We start from the raw sequence: 19032 nt of genomic DNA on the forward strand, positions 1-19032 counted from the left end.
GGAGGAGGAAGAGGAGGAGGAGGAGGAGAAAGAGAGAAATAGAGAGAAGGAGAGAAAGAGAGAAAGAGAAGGGAGGAAGGAGGAAGGGAAACCCAGTGGATACCGTTTAGTACAGGGCACATAGATGCTGAAGAGGTGTTTGGGGAAAGAAGAGAGGGAGAGAGAAAGGAAAAGGAAACAAAGGAAGTTGCTGCAGCTGGACTCCACAGTCACTAAGAGAACTGTCACTTTGGGGGATAGGTTGGGGAGGAGGGAGTGAACTGCTCTTTGCTGGAGGAAAACATCTTAATGGATTTTTCCTTTGTACTTTTCTTCTGTAAAGGTGGGATCTAGCAGGTAAGATTTGAAACAAAAGGAGTCAGACAAAGACAGCAGGAAGGGAAGTTGTTTTGTATAATAAAGCAAAGAAAATGTGGAGTCTCGCTGCAGGTGGTGCTTAAAGACACTAAAGAAGACTCTGGATAGAGGAGAAGATAGCGATTAGACCTTAAAGGGCCTGCATGGTGAGGAGTCTATACCATAATAATGTTGGACTCTTGTGCTTCTTATATTTTGCTGTGGTTGTCTGTCACTGCTCTCTCCTCCGCCCCCCCTGCACCCCCCTCCCCCGCACCTCCCCCACAGCCCCGTCCCCGGCCATGCATACACTAAACTCCTGAAATAACTACAACATGTATTCATATCTTTTGTACTAGAGATGCAGGGAGTGAGGGGGTTGTGGGAGCAAAGGGATGACCAATCTAGGAGGAATGTGGGTGTATAGAGAGAGGGTATAGCAGTTACTGCATTGTATAGCCTTGGTGGAGCACAGTGAGAACACACAGAAGCATGAACACCAGGCAAGAAGTGAGCAGGTGTAGAAATTGAGCCAAACGGAGATACCCCATAAAGATACCAGACAGCAAAGAAGTCTACTTATCCTTAAGACAAAGGGAGTTTTTAGAAGAGTTTACCGAACAAACATCCATCCTCAAGGAATGCAAGTTTCCAAGAGACATTCCCAGGGACAGAGGATCTCCCCCACCCCTCCTGAGAGTCACAGGTGTCTTATCCTAACTGGGAGGAAAGATCAATAGAAACTAAAGAACAATGAACAAGATAAAGTGTAACTACCCATGTTGTAAATTGTAACTTTGTAAATTGTAAAACTCTGTTCTGAAATGGTATAAAAGCTTAGAGCCTTGTTTCCTCTGGGTCTCTCTCTATCTGGTCACCATTACAGAGATGACCCTGGTATACCAGCTTCAATTAATAAATTAACCTCATGCTTTTGCAGCGGTCTCTTTTTGGTTCTTCGAGAATGGGGTTACCCACGCTGGTTATTACACAGGAAGCAGCAGGCCTGCCAGACACTATTGGCAGGGAGATGTGCTAGCTTTTCTACACATGGCAAGAGGGCTATCTTCATAGTGATGAAAGGTTTGACTCTAAAATGTAGGGGTTTGAAGCACGATAATTATTAAATTTAATGTCTAGGTCCTTGTTCAAATGTAAGTTCTGAAAGAAATGTACCAAAATGGTCAATTACATCTGCATTTCTCTTCTTGAATTTTAGATTTAAAGTTCACGGACTAGGTAGTTTAGGCTTTGGCCATACATGTACCTTTCTGATAAAGTACGTAGTTTTCTTGAAAACTATTTGAAACTTCAAGACAAATTCTAATGACTGAGGGCTCATCCAACTACAATAACATTGGGCATGCCTTTAAAAAGTGTGTACCTTGTCCTGAGGTATTTGCTCTCTATATAGATCTGCGTCCATGCACATTAGCATACATACAATGATAATTACAGAATTTAATGTCTAGGTCCTTGTTAAAATGTAAGTTCTGACTAAGTGGGCCTGGTGGGGCATTGTCACCATGCTCCCAAGCCTTGTTGTTGCTCATAGTCAAAGACAAGACTTCAGTTCTCCAAGTGTACCCAGGGGCTATTGGGGAATCCTCCCACATGCTAATCTCTTACCTCATATTCCTCCTTGAACCCGTAGCCCTGGCCTCTCTTCATCTGAGTGATGTGTTGAAGCAGGTCCGCCACCCGGATGGCAGGCTGGAACTGGTCCCGGGGATAGCTCATCTCTACAGGGTCACAAGTCCGGTAGGGGTGAGTCTGAATGGTGAGGGTGGGCTGAGACAGCTCCCCACGGCTGCCATCTGCTTCAAAGAAAAAGAAGCAGGACAAACAATTACTTTGTTTTGTACTTTGTACCTTACCTCTAGCCCCAGTGAGGCTCCAGGAGGGCAGAGGAAACTGTGCACTCTGCTGGTCAGAAAAGTATAGAAAGAAAAAAGACACTACTTCCCTGACTTGGCCTTGTACACAGATTTGAATGGTGAAATTACAAACCAGAGCTTTCAATGTGTCCATGTCTTTCTCTCTCTCTCTCACCCGCTTATATTCACAGGTACTCAAGATAATCTCCAGTCCGAGAGCACCTACGTAGTGAGGGTCCGCTGGACGGACCCCCACAATGATCCTTGGTTCACATCAGCTTCAAAGGCTCATTATTGATTGCTTGAAGACAAAGTGACAGTTTAGTGACTCTCCCTTACCTGTCCTTAGCCCTTCTTTAGGCTTCTTGAATGCCTTGGCCAATACCAGCCAATCCCAGAAGTGGTAAGAAGCCAGGCTAAGTCTTGGGAGAACCTTGTTTGAGAAACTGCAGGCATGGATATAGATAGTCTCAGTTACTGTCTGTAGATAAGGAGAGTCTCAGGTGCCTGGCTAGATGACCCACCTGACTGCTTCTGGGCCTGTGTATCTATGATCTGACTTCTCTCTTAGTTTGTTTCCTTTGGGTTGTACACTGGGTAGAAGTATAGCTAGTCTTGTGTGCCCAATAGGTAGCAGGCACTCTAATCCTCCAGCCCCTCCCTATAACAAAGGCCACCTTTTTTCTACCATCTATATGCCCCCTTACTGCCACTAACCCTGAAATGCCCCTAATCCCAACTTGTAGAGTTCTCTAAACTTCTTCCTTTACTCTCACCAGTTATAATGCTCATGGGCATCCCATCCCACACTCCTTGATATGGAAATGGAATTTTCCCTCAGTTAGAAGTGTCCACTGAGCATGTGCAAAGCCCTGAATTTGGTCCCTGGCACTATATAATACCTGGTTTATATGTGCTTGCTTTTGTACATATCCAAAATAGGGAAACAGGAGGATGAGAAGTTCAGTCACCCCAAACTAAATAGCAAGTTTGAATCCAGCTTTGAGTATATTAAACCCTTTCTATCTTAAAAAAAAGTTAGACTTTTCCCTCATAAAAAAATCTTTCTACACATTGAGCTGATTCAGATGCCTTATGTTGTTTGGTCGCTCTGGAAACCATTTCTCTTTCCCAGAACCATCTATGCTTGGCATGTTTATATCCTCTCTAATACTCTGATAGTCTGTGCCCTGGAGCCATTCTGTTCATACCATGCAAGAGATAAGGCCTTCCAGATGTGGCAGGTGATGGGTATATCCAGATGTTTTCAGACATTGAGACTCCCATGCAGACATCCATGAAGCCTGAGTTATGCTCTTTCCCTGAGAGACTTAGTGTATATTCCAGATTTTTCTGTAACTTGTCTTTTTAAAAGCCCTGTCCCCTTCAGCTTGTTTGTCTCCTCTGTCACAATAATCAATCAAACAGAGTCTATGGGGAAACACAGTCTGCTCCTATGTGATTATATTAACATCAGTTCCTCACAGGATAGGCTACTGCAGAGACATGTCTGGCTCACAGGATGACCTAGGTCATGCTTGCCTAACCCCTCTTTGGCTTGGCATTAGTATTCAAAGTATACTATTCAGGGAAACCCCTCCATTCTGGGAGAATGCAAGTCTTGGTTACCCTCATGTGTTCATCTGCATCATGGATACGTCAGGGACACACATTCTTCACTTTCCACCCTTCTGTCTAACTCCACTGGTTATCATCTCCAGGGGAGAACAAGTTATGGATCTGAGGAGTCTGTGCTTGAGACACTGATTGGGTCAGACCTCATAAGTAGATGAATTATCTGTGTGTCTCCCATGGTTTCAGCATGTTCTGTTTTAATGCAATGAGTAGATAAGACAGAGCTGGCCTTTGGGAATTAGCCCAATCATCCAATAGAAAGATACTGAGGATACAAGTTCATACACAGGGAAGAAAGACCAAAGTGAGATGCTAAAACAAAAATTCTTTCTGGCTGCATTGAGGATAACACTCCTTACTTTCCCACCAGTGGCTTGGTAATAAGTTGATACATCCTTACTAGCATTGATTGGATGTAATTTCTGGCACATATTGGGGTTGAGTCCATCCTCTCTCATACTGTTGTAATTGTGAGTTAGACTTATGAGAGGGTCTAGAAGGGAAAATAGGGAAGAATTGTCTAAAGCAAAAAGGTCAGAGTCTGAGAGATGATGGTGCATTTCAGCAGAAGCAAAGACTCAGGTATAAACAAAAGCCGTGGGACAATGCTGTGGCAGACGACACAAAGAAGATCCAGAAGGGCTGAGAACATGAGGACTCAGGACCAGTGTGAAGCAACTGAAGGTTCTGCAGAAGAGCCCCACCTTTTAAGGACTCACATTCTTTCCCGTAAGTGTCCCAGCTGTCATGGACTGGAGGTGTCTTTCCAGTGAGCATCACTCCTGTGATTGTGTGATCGGAGTGGAGATGGAGATGAAGGAAGAGCTGAGTGTGAATTTCTAGATGTCACACTTCACAGTGATATCAAGTCAACACCTAGAACCCTTGTTTCCCACATAAATGATACCATATGAACACCACAAAGATATGCCCTGCCTGCATCTTTTCTAAAGCACTCAGGGTGCAGGTTGCATGGGAGACTAGTTGCCTGGCAGAGGCAGGCTTCCTGGGAGTTGGCACCTGGCAAATCTTTGTGACATGCCAAACGTTCCCAAACTAAAAAGGCTATCAATATGGCTATTTCCCCTTAAACACATTGCTAGACAGACTGTAAACTTGGTGTCAGCAAAACCAACAGTGGGATGGAAAATAGACACATTTGAAATGTAAGCACTTGCAATGTTGCAACATTTGTGATGATGCCAACGCACTAATGATGCCAGGAGGACTTGGAACCAAGGGATTTTCAAGGTTTATTAATCCAACTAGTTGGACTCCCCTTTCCAATGTATCTTACCTCACCTATTCCCTTATTAACCTTCGATAATGCAGAAGTGATGCCTTTTATCACGCCCCATTTCGCCAGACGCACTATGCTTAATTTTCCGTCATTAGGTTTAATGAAAACCCAATTTCACAACTCGCTTCTCTCAGGAACCTACAAGTAATGCTATGTTTTTTATCAGCACCAATTAAAAAGCGTTATGATGTTCCTATTCGAGAGGGAGCCTTAAAACTAATGTGCGAGTCTGCCGCAAATTCAACAAGGGCGCCAGAATTCACACACTGCCCATAAAATGTAACTCAAACCAGCCGGCCCAGGGAAAGGCCATTTTTCATTCTCCCTCCTCATCAGACCTTCAATTTTCACACTCTCCATTTATAGGTCTTGCATATTAATGGATCCTGTAAATAATATTTGGGGTTTCTTCTGGACTTCTCATGTAGCTACTTCCCGAGTCTGCGTATTACCCTGTAAGAACTTTCATCACTGTGTAGGGAGCTTGGAAGGTGGGTTCAAGGCTGCTCTGGGTCACACTGAAAAGATTTGGGTTGGGGCTGGAGAGATGGCTCAGCAGTTAAGAGCACCTACTGCTCTTCTTAGAGGTCCTGAGTTCAATTCCCAGCAACCACATGGTGACTCACAACCATCTGTAATGGGGTCAGATGTCCTCTTCTGGTGTGTCTGAGGAGAGTAATGTTGTACTCATATACATTAAATAAATAAATAAATCTTAAAAAATGTTTAAAAAAAGATTTGAGTCAGAAGTTATCTATCTCTCTTTCTCTGCTTTCTTCTCTTTTGTCTTTCTGCTAACTCCTTTTCTCCATTGGATGCTGGAATAGTCCCTCTCTCTAGCCCCCTATCTCCTATATTCTGCTACCAGCCTTCCAGATCTCCCTGTAGTTTTAGCCACTGTGTTTCAATCATTTGATTGACATTGTCACTTCGACTGGTTAACAAATACTTCCTATACACCTACCTTATTCAAAGCACCAAGTTAGCCATATGTGCATACACACAGGACACAGCGGTGGGGTGGGTAGGTGAGAAGGAGTGTCGTAGTAGAGATAAATACACCAAGGCCCTTGCAGGAAGACAGATGAAGAGATAAGTTGTACACACCTCTAGCCAGGCTAAGCAGGCTAAGTACCTAGGAGATGGAGGACTATGTGCTGCAGGGTTAGGTGCCATGGAAACCGGCTGTACCCTTCATCATTCATCTCTGTGCCTCTTGATATCTCTGTGTACAATCTATGTGGGAACCACCTGAAAGAACTTTCTGTGACAATAGAAACATTTTCCATCTGTGCCTTGCAGTATGGTAGCCATTAAGCTACATGTAGCTGCTGAGTGACAGAACTGTGGCTAATGTGATGGAGGAAGTAAATTTTAAATTTTGTTTAGTTTCAATTAATTTCACTGGAAGTACCCACATATGGGAGCTCAAGAGATGGCTTATTCAGTAAAGCGCTTGCTGAACAAGCATGAGGTCTTGAGTTTGGTCCCCTTAGAATCCACGTAAAGTAAAATAGCCAGGTAAGGTGCATTACATATGGAATCCCAGGATTCCATATGTAATCCTGGAATACAGGAGGCAGAGATAGCTGGAGTGTGCTGGCTGGCTGGAGGCAAATAAGCAATCTTTAAGTTCAGTGAGAACTGCTGTCTTAAAGAATATGGTGGAGACAATAGAGTAAGACATGTGGTGTCGACTTCTGGCTTCCTACAGGCAGACACACATCCTCATCCCACACACTCATGCCCTTGCAGGCATATAGGAATATATTCACTCACAGGCACAAAGAGAAGAAATACCTTCCTGAGGCATATGGTTATCTGTTGGGCAGCAAAGATCTAGAGAAAGCCAAAGAAAAGAATTGTGTTTTGGAGTCACATAGGTGGGTAAAGGGATCCTCAGCAGCCTGTCCAGAGGACGTACTAGACATGCCATGATATAATTGAAATTATTCTTGTAACAACATTAAATATGTTTTTTCAAGAACATCAGTCATTAATTTCAACAGTATTTTTTTTAACCCAAGACATGTAAAGTAATATTTCAGCATATGTACAGTGTAAAATTATTAATGCTGTTGGTTACATTCTTTATTGATAAGAAAAGCTTTGAAAAGCAGTCTGTGCCTTACACTTCTGGAGTATTTCAGTTACACTGATCATATTTCCAGGGCTCTGCAGACACTGGTGACTAATGGCTACTGTGTCGGACAACGCAGGTACACACACAGACCTATCTAGAGCCAGATAAAATCCTAAAGAGGGATTATTTAGAGTTTGAGTGAACTCTAAATAAAGAGATATTGGTCTTATATAAGACAGCTCTAGCCCCAGTATTCTGCAATAAAACTTTGCACAACGACAGAAGGATTGTATAGCTTCACTATTCAGCACGGAAGCTCCCTGCCACCCATAGCTACTGAACACTTAAAATGTAGAGAATGTGACTGAAGGCACACATCTGTAATTTCAATTACTTTGAACATAACTAGCTGCATTTGGATAGCAGTTAGTCATTTTCTAAACTTGGCTTCATTATGAATGAAGGTACCATATAAAATCATGGGCAGGTGGAGTTTCATTTTAGTCTTGGTTAAAATGTTTGCAGAATTATTTCAGAAATGGTCAGAGTCTATAGCCTAAAAGATGCTGAGTTTGGGTCCTGACAGAACAGGGCTGGGGTCCTGGGTTGACCAATCACATTTCTGTGACCTTGGCCAAGTGATGGATTCTCTGAGCCTCAGTTTTTCTGCCCATTCTCCTCCACCCAGGAGAAATAAGTGTGAAGACTCAATGATACAAAGGGTGATAACTGCTCTGAACAATACCTATTACCAAGTGAAAGAATGAACGCACTGTTAATGCCATTATGTACAATGTCCCATGGCACATGAGAATTCACACAACGCAAGGAATCCAGGTGGTCTTCCTGCGCAGCTGTTACAGTTTACATACAGTTTGAATGAGGTCCCCCAAGGTACATGTGTTGAAAACATGGTTTTCAATGTGGCAATAGTAAGAGGAGATAAAGTCTCCTGGTGACTTCAATACTGGAGAGGTTACTATTGAGAGCAGAACTGGCCTGTACCCGTTCACTGGCTTCCTTTCTCACCATGTGCATACGTTTCTCTTGTGATACTTTTTGCTATGCTAAAATATGATGCTGGGGGTCCAAAGGGACCCTCAGCAGTGAGCAGAGGAGATTTTCAGCATCTAAAACTGAGCTAAATGAATTGATCTGCTTTGTAAAATATTGAGCCTCAGGTATTTTGTTATAGCAATGAGCAATAACAACAAAGACCAGTAGAGCAGAGCGGCTTCTTTCTCCTCCCCTTGACTTCTTTCTGCTCTTTTCCTTTACCACTACTACTGCCTGGTTTGGGTCTTTATGACAGGAGTTCTCTCTCAGTATCCTAATAGCCCTTTTCTGTTTTTATACTTCTCTTTAAACAGTCAAGTCATTTCCACCAAGTCTTCACAGAGTCAAGACAAAAATGTCTGAACCAGTCAACCAGATTCCTATAATTTCTGATACCACTATCAGTCTATCAAAATGCCTTTCAGATCCATGTGCCATTTAGGGCAGGAAAACACAGAGATTGGATGGCAAATATCTAGACTGCTTGCTGGGAGCACGGAGTCTGAGAGGAGACAGAGTGCTAAGGAAGGAGGAGGCTGGATCACTTGCTTACTGTGAGGATGTGATCAGAACCAGGACAGTGGGAACAGACAGGAGAGTCAAAGCAAAGGTCTGAGAAAACCTTGCATTCAAACAGGAAATTCACAACTTGGCAGCTGTGAGACCTCAAATAAGTTATAGAGAGCCTAAAGTTTTTGTTTGTAATCGCTGATGGTGATGGCCACAATTATATGTCACAATTACACTACCATCTCCAGTCCATTCTCATCTAGATGGTCAATGCAGAGGTGAAATGGGATTCCACTGTAGAAAGTCTCCAGGTGGTACACAGTCAGCAATAGATGGCTTTCTTCCTTCCCCTCTCTCGCCAAACAGCAATACAACCGTAAGATAAACTCACAATAGAGCCGAAATCTAAGTCTGTCAACTAACCTAAGTGTCAGAATTTGGGAGGAGTATCTGTGAATTATAGCGCTATCATACTTAAGAGGTGCACAAAGATAAAAACTTTGTCAAAATTCCTTTAGAAACCATTTGTACAAAATAATCTTTCCAGCTTCAGGCAGTTCTGACTCCCCACCACCTTGAGTTAGAAGTAATTGTGTGTGTGTGTGTGTGTGTGTGTGTGTTTTGTTAAATCAGAAGATGAAGCAGTCTGACTGTGGTTTGATGTCATATTATACAAAATTATGATGATGGGTGCATGAGATTTGTGGCTTCTGAGGGAGGGATGCTCACTACACATAGCTACCTCTTCATACCCAGTTGATGAACTGCTATCTATGTACTGCTAGACTGAAGTGGTTTTTCTTGGTTTTGTGTACTTGGCCAAATGGATCGAATTGAACATGTAAAACTAAACAGCATGTAGAATGTTGCCTGGTGTGCATGTGTTTTTTAGAGCTGAAATGATCATGACATAATGGAGATCTCATACCAAAAGTCTTTGTTCCTCAACGTTAAAAAAAAAAAAATCACTGGTCTTAATAGAAAAGAAACATCTCAACTTCTCCTGCTTTCTTTCCAGGCTCAGAGAAATCGAAGACCCCAACAACCAAAGGAGAAGTAGGGCCTCCCCTGGTGTTCTCTCCTTCTTAAACCTCTCCTTTGGAATCTTTGACAAAGCGGAGATGAGTGAAAGCGCCCTGTGTCTAAGATGCTGACCCTGAGATGCTCTTTCTGATGAGAATCCACGCTTCTTCTCTGAGGGGGAACTTGTACTGTTCCTTTGGCACTTGAGTCAGGGGCAAGGCTCAAGGCTCATGCATTGGCATAGGAGCTGTGAATAACCATTACTTCTGCTTAACTCACAAGAGAAGCGCAAAAGTCATCAGTGTAAAACAATGGCAGTGCACGTGCTGTGTTTACTGACAAACACCAGAGAAACTCCCCTTTTCTTTAAAATTAAATAAGCACAAATGTGACAGAAATGGGATCTCATGAAAAATACACCATGTTAGCTAGCTGTAAGAAAATTTACATTCTATATGTTTTTTTTTTTAAATTCACACTATTTAGATGAATAGCAGCCTGTGTTTACTCTTTGCTGAAGAGCTTTCCTGGCTGGTAGGGACCCCAAGTTAATTTGGATGCTTACATCTTCCTGAAATAGCTCAGGAACTCATTCCAAGACCCATGAGAATATCCTGATTTCTTTATATCAATTGGGGTATCCTGATTCCCTTGTCTGTCCCAGCCAGTCAATGAAATTGAGGAAACTCTTACAAACTTCTTCAAGCTGAGAAAGCTAATTCAGCTACCTGTCTCTTCAGTTGGATACCATCATGTCTGGGTCTGATGAGCAAAACTTGTAGAATAATCATGTCTTCATGATGGAAGCCAGCTTTGGGGTGACACCAATGTAAGATGAGATGCCATTTGAAGAGCCAAAAGAACTTGGGTCCTGAAAACCCATCTGGAATCTATTCTGATGCTCATTCTGTTAGACAATTCACTAAGTTTTCATTGAAGTCAATCCGACATGGCTTTTTCTATTTAGAGCACATTAGCTTATATCATAGAGAGCAAAATTACATTTTGAAAATGCATTTCTAAAACCTCAGAAAATCTTGAAAGTCAAACTCTAGAGCATATGTAGAAATAAAGGAAAGGCAAGATTAGTAAGACAGAGTTTTTTTTTTTTTTCAATTGAGCATGTTTGGTATAGGCTAGTAGTATAAGGGACTAGAGTGAACAGTTAGATCTCATTAGGAAAGAGACATAGAATAGTTATATATGGATGGAATGGTGGCTGGAGAGAAAAGAGGGAAGAAAGGATTGTGGGAGGGAATATGGAGGACAGCTAAAAGTAAGGAGTATTTGAAGGTAAGCATGGAAACCTAATATAGTAGACACTTCCTAAAATACATACATGTATGAAGACAAACTAAATGAAGTTGCCAACATTGGAGGAGGCAGGGTCTCAACTGGCTATCTCTTGTAACCAAACGAAACTTCCAGTATTGGGATTAGGTTAAATCTAACTAAGTTAGTGGCCAAAAGGGTTCCACAGGAATTTCCAAACAACTTAGGCTGCTGTCCAGACTATAGGCTGCTGTCCACAAATTGACAGCAAGGCCCCTTTGCTGAAGGTAACACCTACAAATCTCATTGGCCATGACAGAGCTAGTGCCTACAGAGAGCCTTCATCCCTATGTTCCAGTGTATTTGGTACAGGAAGGTAGTCTGCCTACTCTAAAAAGGGAACATAAACCCCAAACCAGCCACAAACACGTTATCTGTAACAGTATACTATCTGCAAGACAGGCTAGGGCAATAGTAGCATAAAACTTGTGAGAATAATCAACCAATAACTGATTGGACTTAAGGCGTACTCCATGAGTTAGAACCCATACCTAACACTGCATTGGTGACCAAGAACCCTAGATGATTTAGCCCAGGAATTTAAGGTAAAGCCAAATAATACTGGTCTTAAAAATTGTAATGATAAAATGACTCCTAATGATATTCTGCTGTGCTTGTAGATTAGAACCTTACTCAGTCATCATCAGAGAAGCTTCCTCCTAGAGCAGAGGGGAACAAATCTAGAGACACACAGTCAACATTGCATAGATAATGAGAGACTATAGAATACTGAGCCCTAAATGAAATGTCTCCATCAGATCTCTCCCCTCAGAGCTCAGGAAAGCCTTGGAAGAGGAGGCAGGAAGAGTGTAAGAGCCAGAGGGGATGGAGGACACCAGGAAAATAAGGATCTCTTATTCAACATGAGCAAAGCTCATGCAAACCAAGTCTGAGGAAGCAGCATGCACAGGGTTTGCACAGGTCAGCACCCGGTCCTCTGTGCTTATATCATGGCTTCCAGTTTACTGTTTTTATGGGATTTCTGAGTGTGTAAACAAGTGGGTCTTCAATTCTTATGCCCTCTCTTAGGCTCTTTCCTTGGTCTTGTCCAATGTTGATGTGATAGGTTTTGTTTTACCCTATTATATTTTATTTTATTATATATTCTTTACATGAATGAATGCAAACATAGCCACTAGAGCAAAGGTTAATAACCAAACTGTAATTTATTTATTGATGCCTGTTGGGGGAGGAAAGATCAGTTTTCTCCAATGAGTAACACTAGGTATATCAAATACTCTAGGGCAGGTCTCATGTTCAGAAGCAGTTGACCAACATTTAGTGGGTCCACAGTTTGTATGCATGTGTGTGTGTGTGTGTGTATGTGTGTGTGTGCATGCATGTGCATGCATGAGTGCAGGCTTTTTTGTTTGGTTATAATTTGTTCTTTTGTGTAGTGTTTTAATTTTTATTTTAGTTCAGGGGGTTGTTAGTTGCTGTATTGGATTTTTGTTTATTTAATTTTAGAAAGAACTTAGTTAGATGGATAGAGAGGAAAAAGGATCTACAAGAACTTGGGGAAGATGAATAATATGATAAAAATTCATTGAAAATTTTAATTGTTTTAAATAATAAAGATAATGATAAAGACAAGAATGCCACCATTTACAGCAAAATGCCTACAACTGGAGGACTTTATGTTCAGTGGAATAAGCCAGGCAAAGAAAAGCCAGAGCCATATGCTCCCTTTATCTGTAAGAGCTGAAGGACAGCAACCTGGATGCACACTAATGATAACCAGAGGCTGGGCCATGTTGTTCCTGGGACGTAGAATGGAAAAGACCAGTTACCCTTGACCAGTGCATGTCCCATCCTGTGTTGAAATATTCCATCCAATGTCATTAATCTCTACAATGAGTGGATTAATCAAGAGTAAAACAAAATAATTAAAATTTAATTTTCCTTAACTGTTCTGAATAGTTTTCAATTGAAGTTTGCTTAAGCAATGAAAGAACAGCAATACCCTACAAATCTCCTGTCCTATTTGCAGAAATGCATTTTCCCCATTCTTCAACTATAAGATTGTGTGTTTCTTTGACATTGCAATATGTTTTCTGTACACAACAAAAATGACTCCTGCTTTCCAATGCAATTGGCTAGTGTGTGTCTTTTGATTGGGAAATTGAGAATATAATGTTTAGAATTATTCTTGAATAAAATGAATTAATTGCTGTCATTTTGTTGATGTTGGGATGTTTGGTCTTTTGGGTTGATCTTGAATAACAGTGTAAGTGTGATTCTGCTTTTCTACACAATAAAGCATTCTTTCCAGTCCAAAAAAATTAAATATTTTTTATTCTTTAGAATTAAAATATAAGTACATTATTTCTCATCTTCTCTTTTCTCCTTCTACCTTCTTCCTTGCACTCTCCTCCTTCACTCCTTTTCAAATTCATGGCTTTTTTTTCTCTTTAATTGTTATATAAATGTATAGATATGTAAATGTAGAAATACAACCTGCTCAGTTCATTTAGTGTTGCTTGTAAGTATATTATTTCAGAGCTGGTCACTTGGTATGGGACTTATCCCTCAAAATGACTATTTCTCCAGCTCTCAGCATTTCTAGCTACCCGTAGTTCTTTGTCTAAGGGTAGGACCCCATGAGATACCCACTTCCACAACAGCATCCCTATTATTGTGGTCATTATTTGGGTCCTGTTATGATGGGTGTAGTTACAACCATAATTCAAAGTTTTTATTAGAAATAAGGAAGATATTGTTGAGGAACCAAAAGACAATGAGACAACATGCAAAGTTAAGAAGAACACTAGAATTTATGAGAACAAAGATCAGGCAGAAACTTGTGGAAAATTACTTTGAGAAACTTCCCCATGAAAAGGTAAGGGAAGGAGAGCAACAGGCTATATATTTTCTCGGTCTCTAACATCAACTCATGTGCGGTCATGTGTAAGAAAAACAAAGAGACACGTTCAGGAAAAAGAAAACAGTCATGTAGACGATGGATAATCCTGTTACAAAAGAAGAGAGCAGAGTAAGAGAACAGGAACAATTATAAAGACCTCCATGTGGACACAGCTCCTGGCAGAAAAGCGAACAAACCAAAACAAAAAAACAACCCTGCAAAACAACAACTCCCAAACCAGAAAACAAACTCAAGATCTTCAAGTACAGGATTTCCCCATAAAATTAAAAATCAGAACCTATACCCAATCCATGTATTTAAACATCATTGATGTAGAAAGGTTCAGGCAAACATTTAGGCTGAGAAAGCAAGCAAGCAAGCAAGCAAAGCCCTGACAATTTCTAAAATAAAAGAAACAGCATCATTGCACCTTCTCTTGCCCACTTTTAAGTGCCCGAAGTCATTTACATAAATTTTGGAAGGGAAAAAGGCATGGATTCAAGATTACATACTGAAATAAGTTCTTTTTCATTTGTAGGGCTACAGAAACACCTTCCCTGGCACACCAGGCTTCCAGAGTTCTACTGGTTGTTTCTTTTCCAGAGGGCTGAATAGATGAAAAACAAGAAAAAGATATAATTCCAGGAAAAAACACAAAATAGAAACAAAAAAAAAAAATAAAACCAATAAGAACCAAGGAAGTCATCTTATAAAAGAACTGATATGTTAAACATCAAAAATTAGTTAAATGTAGATATGGGCATGAAAGTCATGGTGACTATTAAATAGAATGAAGATCATAATCTTGAGAAAAAAACCCATACAAAAATATACTGCAGAACTTCATGACAAAGATTTCTAATTGTATCAGTAAAAACCAATGTATAACAGGAAATAAAAACTATATAAACTTCATCTTTCATATATTATAATCAATGTGTAATATTTTAATATTGCTGCTGTTAATTAGAGTATGTAATTTCTCTCTACATGTTGTATTTCTATTTGGGTAAGTCAACAAGATCAGTGCATAAAATGAAGAAATTACAGGTTTCAAATACAAGCAAATACCAGAAGAAAGGAAACCCTTGGTTGAAGTTCTATCACATGATACTCTGGGGTCAATATATATGTAGTTTGGTTGCTTAGACAAGCTCAAGCTTGATGCACAAGCCCAAGCTGCCCAGTCTGGATCCTAGCTCCCATGTAAAAAGTTGGCATGGTTACTTACAGCTGTCATCCTAACACTGGGAGGAACAGAGGAGTGGGAAGATTTCTGGAGCTTGTTGGCTGTCAGCCTAGGCTAGCCAGGTTCAGTGAGAGATCCTGTCTAAAGGGAACAAGGCAGAGGCTGTGATAGAACAGGACAGGCGAGGACCTCCTGTCTCGATATGTATGCACACTAGAGCACATATCACATACTGGAGTGCATGTGTCAGTGTACCTTGTGTGTGCACATGCATGAGCATACACACACTCACACACACACACATAAACACACACACACACACACACACACACACACACACACCAAAACACTTGTTACTTGTGTGAGAGAGGTACTTTAAGCCTAGAATTTAATTTATAAACCCCAAGACCACTGGAAATCTCCCTGATCTTACAGGCAAATGAGCAACCATTCTTTAGAGGCATTTTCATAATCTAAGACACATTAGTTAGTTACCTTGGAACAAAACCACCTCCTCTAAAGATGAACTCAGTAGAAAAATAAAATATAAAAGAAGACAAGTTTATCCCCGTGAGGGAGAAGCTGCAGACATGATGCTGAGAAACACGCCTCCCAAGAATTGAAAATAAAAAAAACAATTGTAGACACCATAAAAATAAATACATTTGGATGGATTAAAGAGGGGGGGTAGAAAGAAATATGAACGTGTAACGATGCAAGACACAGAGCAGAGACAGAGAGGCAGATTTGAAAAATACAAAGCCAACTTCTAGAGATGAAAAATATAGTTCTTGAAAGTAGAAAGTACATAAAACATCCAAAAACTGAAGGTAATGGGATATGGAGACATTAAGGATACAGGAGAGAGGCTGAAGCAAAGGAAAATCTGTCTCTTAGCTTTGAAAATAGTAAACGAATAACAAACCTTTTACAAAAAAAAAAAAATGATTGTGGTGGGAAAAAAAAACCAGATAAACTCATTGGCAAATGCTAGAGTGGCAGAGCATGCTTAGCTGGTGAATGAGGAATGCAAGGGGAAGCCATGCTGGACACATAAGTACTCTTGTGGACAAGGCCAGGGCCAGATAGTAAGGGTAATATATAGTGATGACATCAGATATGAGACTTTGCTATGTCCTTCCCCCAGCTTCTGCCAATGCTGAAATCTGCAGAGCTATAGTAGAACATTTAGTCAGGAAATGGATGGAGAGTAATCTAGACTCAGAGACTGTTCTGTTCCAAGGGTTTATCCTGAAACAGAACACAGGCTTTGGTGTCCATTTCCTGTGTCTACACTGAGGGCTAATGACTGCAGCAACAATGAAAGCAAGCAAGTGGCTTGGGGAAATAATCCATGTTGGCAGAATCTCACAGATGGGTTCCTATCACTCCCAGTGGCCCTCTAATGTATGCTCTCATGGGATCACGATAGTCAGCTGGCCATTCATTTGACAGCAGTGCCCCAGTGACCCACACACTTCTGATTAAAGACCATTGGTCTTGACTAGTGTGGGTGATTGGAAGTTGGGGTTGTTAGTTTTGTTTTGAGTAGATATCCAAGTATTGAGTTTCACTCATCTGGTCTACAAGAAATAAGCAAAATATGAGTGGATAGACTTAGAGTTGTAATAGCTGAAACAGTACTGGGAAGGCAAACCAGCTTCAGAGGTTCTTTTGTGGAGCAGAGTGAACTGGGACATTGGGAAGGGTTTTGTGCATATGTGTGTGTGCATACACAAGTTTGTGTTTGTGTGTGTGTGTGTGTGTGTGCGTGCACATACAAGCATGCGTGCATGCTTAAGCCTTGTTATTTTCTACTTCTGCTCCAACCAGATCTAACTGCTTTTATAAAATGTTTTAAAAGATAGACTTCCCAAGAGGATTTCATTTGGCGAATGAGTTTCACTATTTTTTTTTTTTGAAAACTTTGATTTCTCTTTTTGTCACAATTTCATGAAAGTCAGTGGGAAACAGCAGAAGAGTTAATAGCAGTGTTCTGCAGCATGGGTTTTATACACTTAATATAATTGAAGCCAAAAGTGATGGGTGTTCGGAGAGCCAGAAACCATGTGAAGGATGTTCTGTGGTCTTAACCACTTACTGTTCTAACTGGGAAATAAGGAACCAAGCTGAAGGTTGGCCATGGGCGCCTGCAAACATATTGTTGGACCACAAAGAGGAAGGGCAATAATTGTGGGCTTTTAAGATGTTTTAGCTCAGTGGGAACAAGAGTCCTTTTAGTAAGATATGTCTACTGTTCCATTCTTGTACGTTCTCTATTCAGCTTTACTTTCAGAGTCATTTATGTTAGAAAATAATGGACCTGAAAAAAAATGCTGAACTTTCACCTGCAAAAAAACCCTACTCCAAAGCAGACTATGAAATACCATTCAAAAATGCTGTACCAACCAATGACAAAAGACAGTAAAAATATTGGCTGTTAGGGACTGGCCTTCGGGGAGCATATTTTTTACCAGGGGAGACTGGAGTATGTCAGAGGAAGAAGTGTAAGGTTGTTGAACATCAGAAAGATGAATATCGCTGAGAATTTGTGGAACATCAGTATGTGACTGTGACATGCTAGTGCAAATAAAATCTGCAAAGAAATCTGGAAAAATGTATCTTGGTCAATAATTGACTCCCGACGGAAATAATGAAGACATGTAATTTGTGCAGTTTTGATATTTCTGTAAACACAAAAGGACAACTCGAGGATGTTATTTAGGAAACATTTATGTATAAAGTAAGAATGAGATTATATGAGGAAGGGAATGAGTCATAGATAAAAGGACTGATTGAAGCTTCACAAGGGACTGCAGATGGGACCTGATGTCATAGCTGTTTTTGACAGAACAACAACCAGCATTAAAAAAATAGTCAAAGGAAGATTCATGTTGCCTTACTTACTTTTTTCTAGACCATTGCCCCCAGGACAGCCTTACCTTCTTATTCTCCAAGGGAAATGCTGTGTTTGCTAGGACTGTGTGGTGCATTGAATGAGAACCACCCTCACCCCATCAGCTCATATGTTTGAATGCTTGGTCTCCAAATGGTGGAACTATTTGGGAAGGATTAAGAGGTGTGGCCTTGATGGAGAAAGTGGTACTAGGTTTGGGTTTTAAGGTCTCAACAGCCAACACCATTCTTAGTTAGGCCCCTCTTCCTCATGCTTGTGGATCAGGATATAAGCTCTCAGCTGCTTCTCTAGTGCCATGTCTGCCTGCCTGCTGCCATGCTCCCCTGCCATGATGATCATGGACTCACCCTCTAAAACTGTAGGCTCAATACAATTTTTTCTTCAGTTGCTTTGGTCATGGTTTCTTAGTGCAATGATAGAAAAGTAACTAAGAAAGACTCTTGACAATGTGGACAATCTGCCTAGGAAATTCTATGTACTTGAAAAATGATAAAAGGAGTGAAGCTCTTACTTCAGTTTGAAAAATCTTGGAAGACAGGACATGTTTGACCATCATGTCTCTGTTAATATGACAGAGAAGGAAAAGAGTTCCTTCTTGCCATGACCAGAGTCCTGATCTGCCACCTGTCCCTCCTAGTGGCTTCAAAACTGCATGCCCATACTTTCAAAGATGCTCTGGTTCTGCACTGGGTTCTCTGCACATACACTGTAGCTGTTAGCCTGGTGTTCTTGTGAGACTGCAGTGAGAAGGAGTGGATCTCTGACTTGTTTGCCTGCTCCTGAGACTTTTTTCTTCCTATCAGGTTGCCTTATCTAGCCTTAATATAAGGGCTTTCACCTTATTTTATTATATCTTGTTTTGCCCTGTCTGGTTGTGTCTCTCGGAGGGCTGATTTTTCCTGAAAAGGGAA

At 40.9% G+C, this 19032-nt stretch overlaps 1 protein-coding gene across 23 annotated transcripts in view; it reads right to left on the reverse strand.

The window, feature by feature from the left end:
* The window catches only part of Ptprt (protein tyrosine phosphatase receptor type T), a 1176099-nt gene that overhangs the window by 151262 nt on the left and 1005805 nt on the right, over positions 1–19032 (reverse strand). For 20 of the 23 annotated variants that reach the window (XR_004119009.1, XR_004119008.1, XM_031372635.1 and 17 more), the window contains one exon: positions 1966–2156. Coding sequence is in view for 21 of the 23 variants with exons in the window: in XM_031372635.1 (XP_031228495.1) it covers positions 1966–2156 (191 nt within the window). In the remaining 2 variants the exon portion in view is untranslated. The remainder of the gene's footprint in view (positions 1–1965; positions 2157–19032) is intronic. The other 3 variants (XM_031372627.1, XM_031372643.1, XM_031372641.1) reach the window with 1 other exon arrangement.

This window comes from Mastomys coucha, unplaced genomic scaffold (assembly GCF_008632895.1).
Source record: "Mastomys coucha isolate ucsf_1 unplaced genomic scaffold, UCSF_Mcou_1 pScaffold15, whole genome shotgun sequence".
Classification (NCBI taxonomy): Eukaryota; Metazoa; Chordata; class Mammalia; order Rodentia; family Muridae; genus Mastomys; species Mastomys coucha.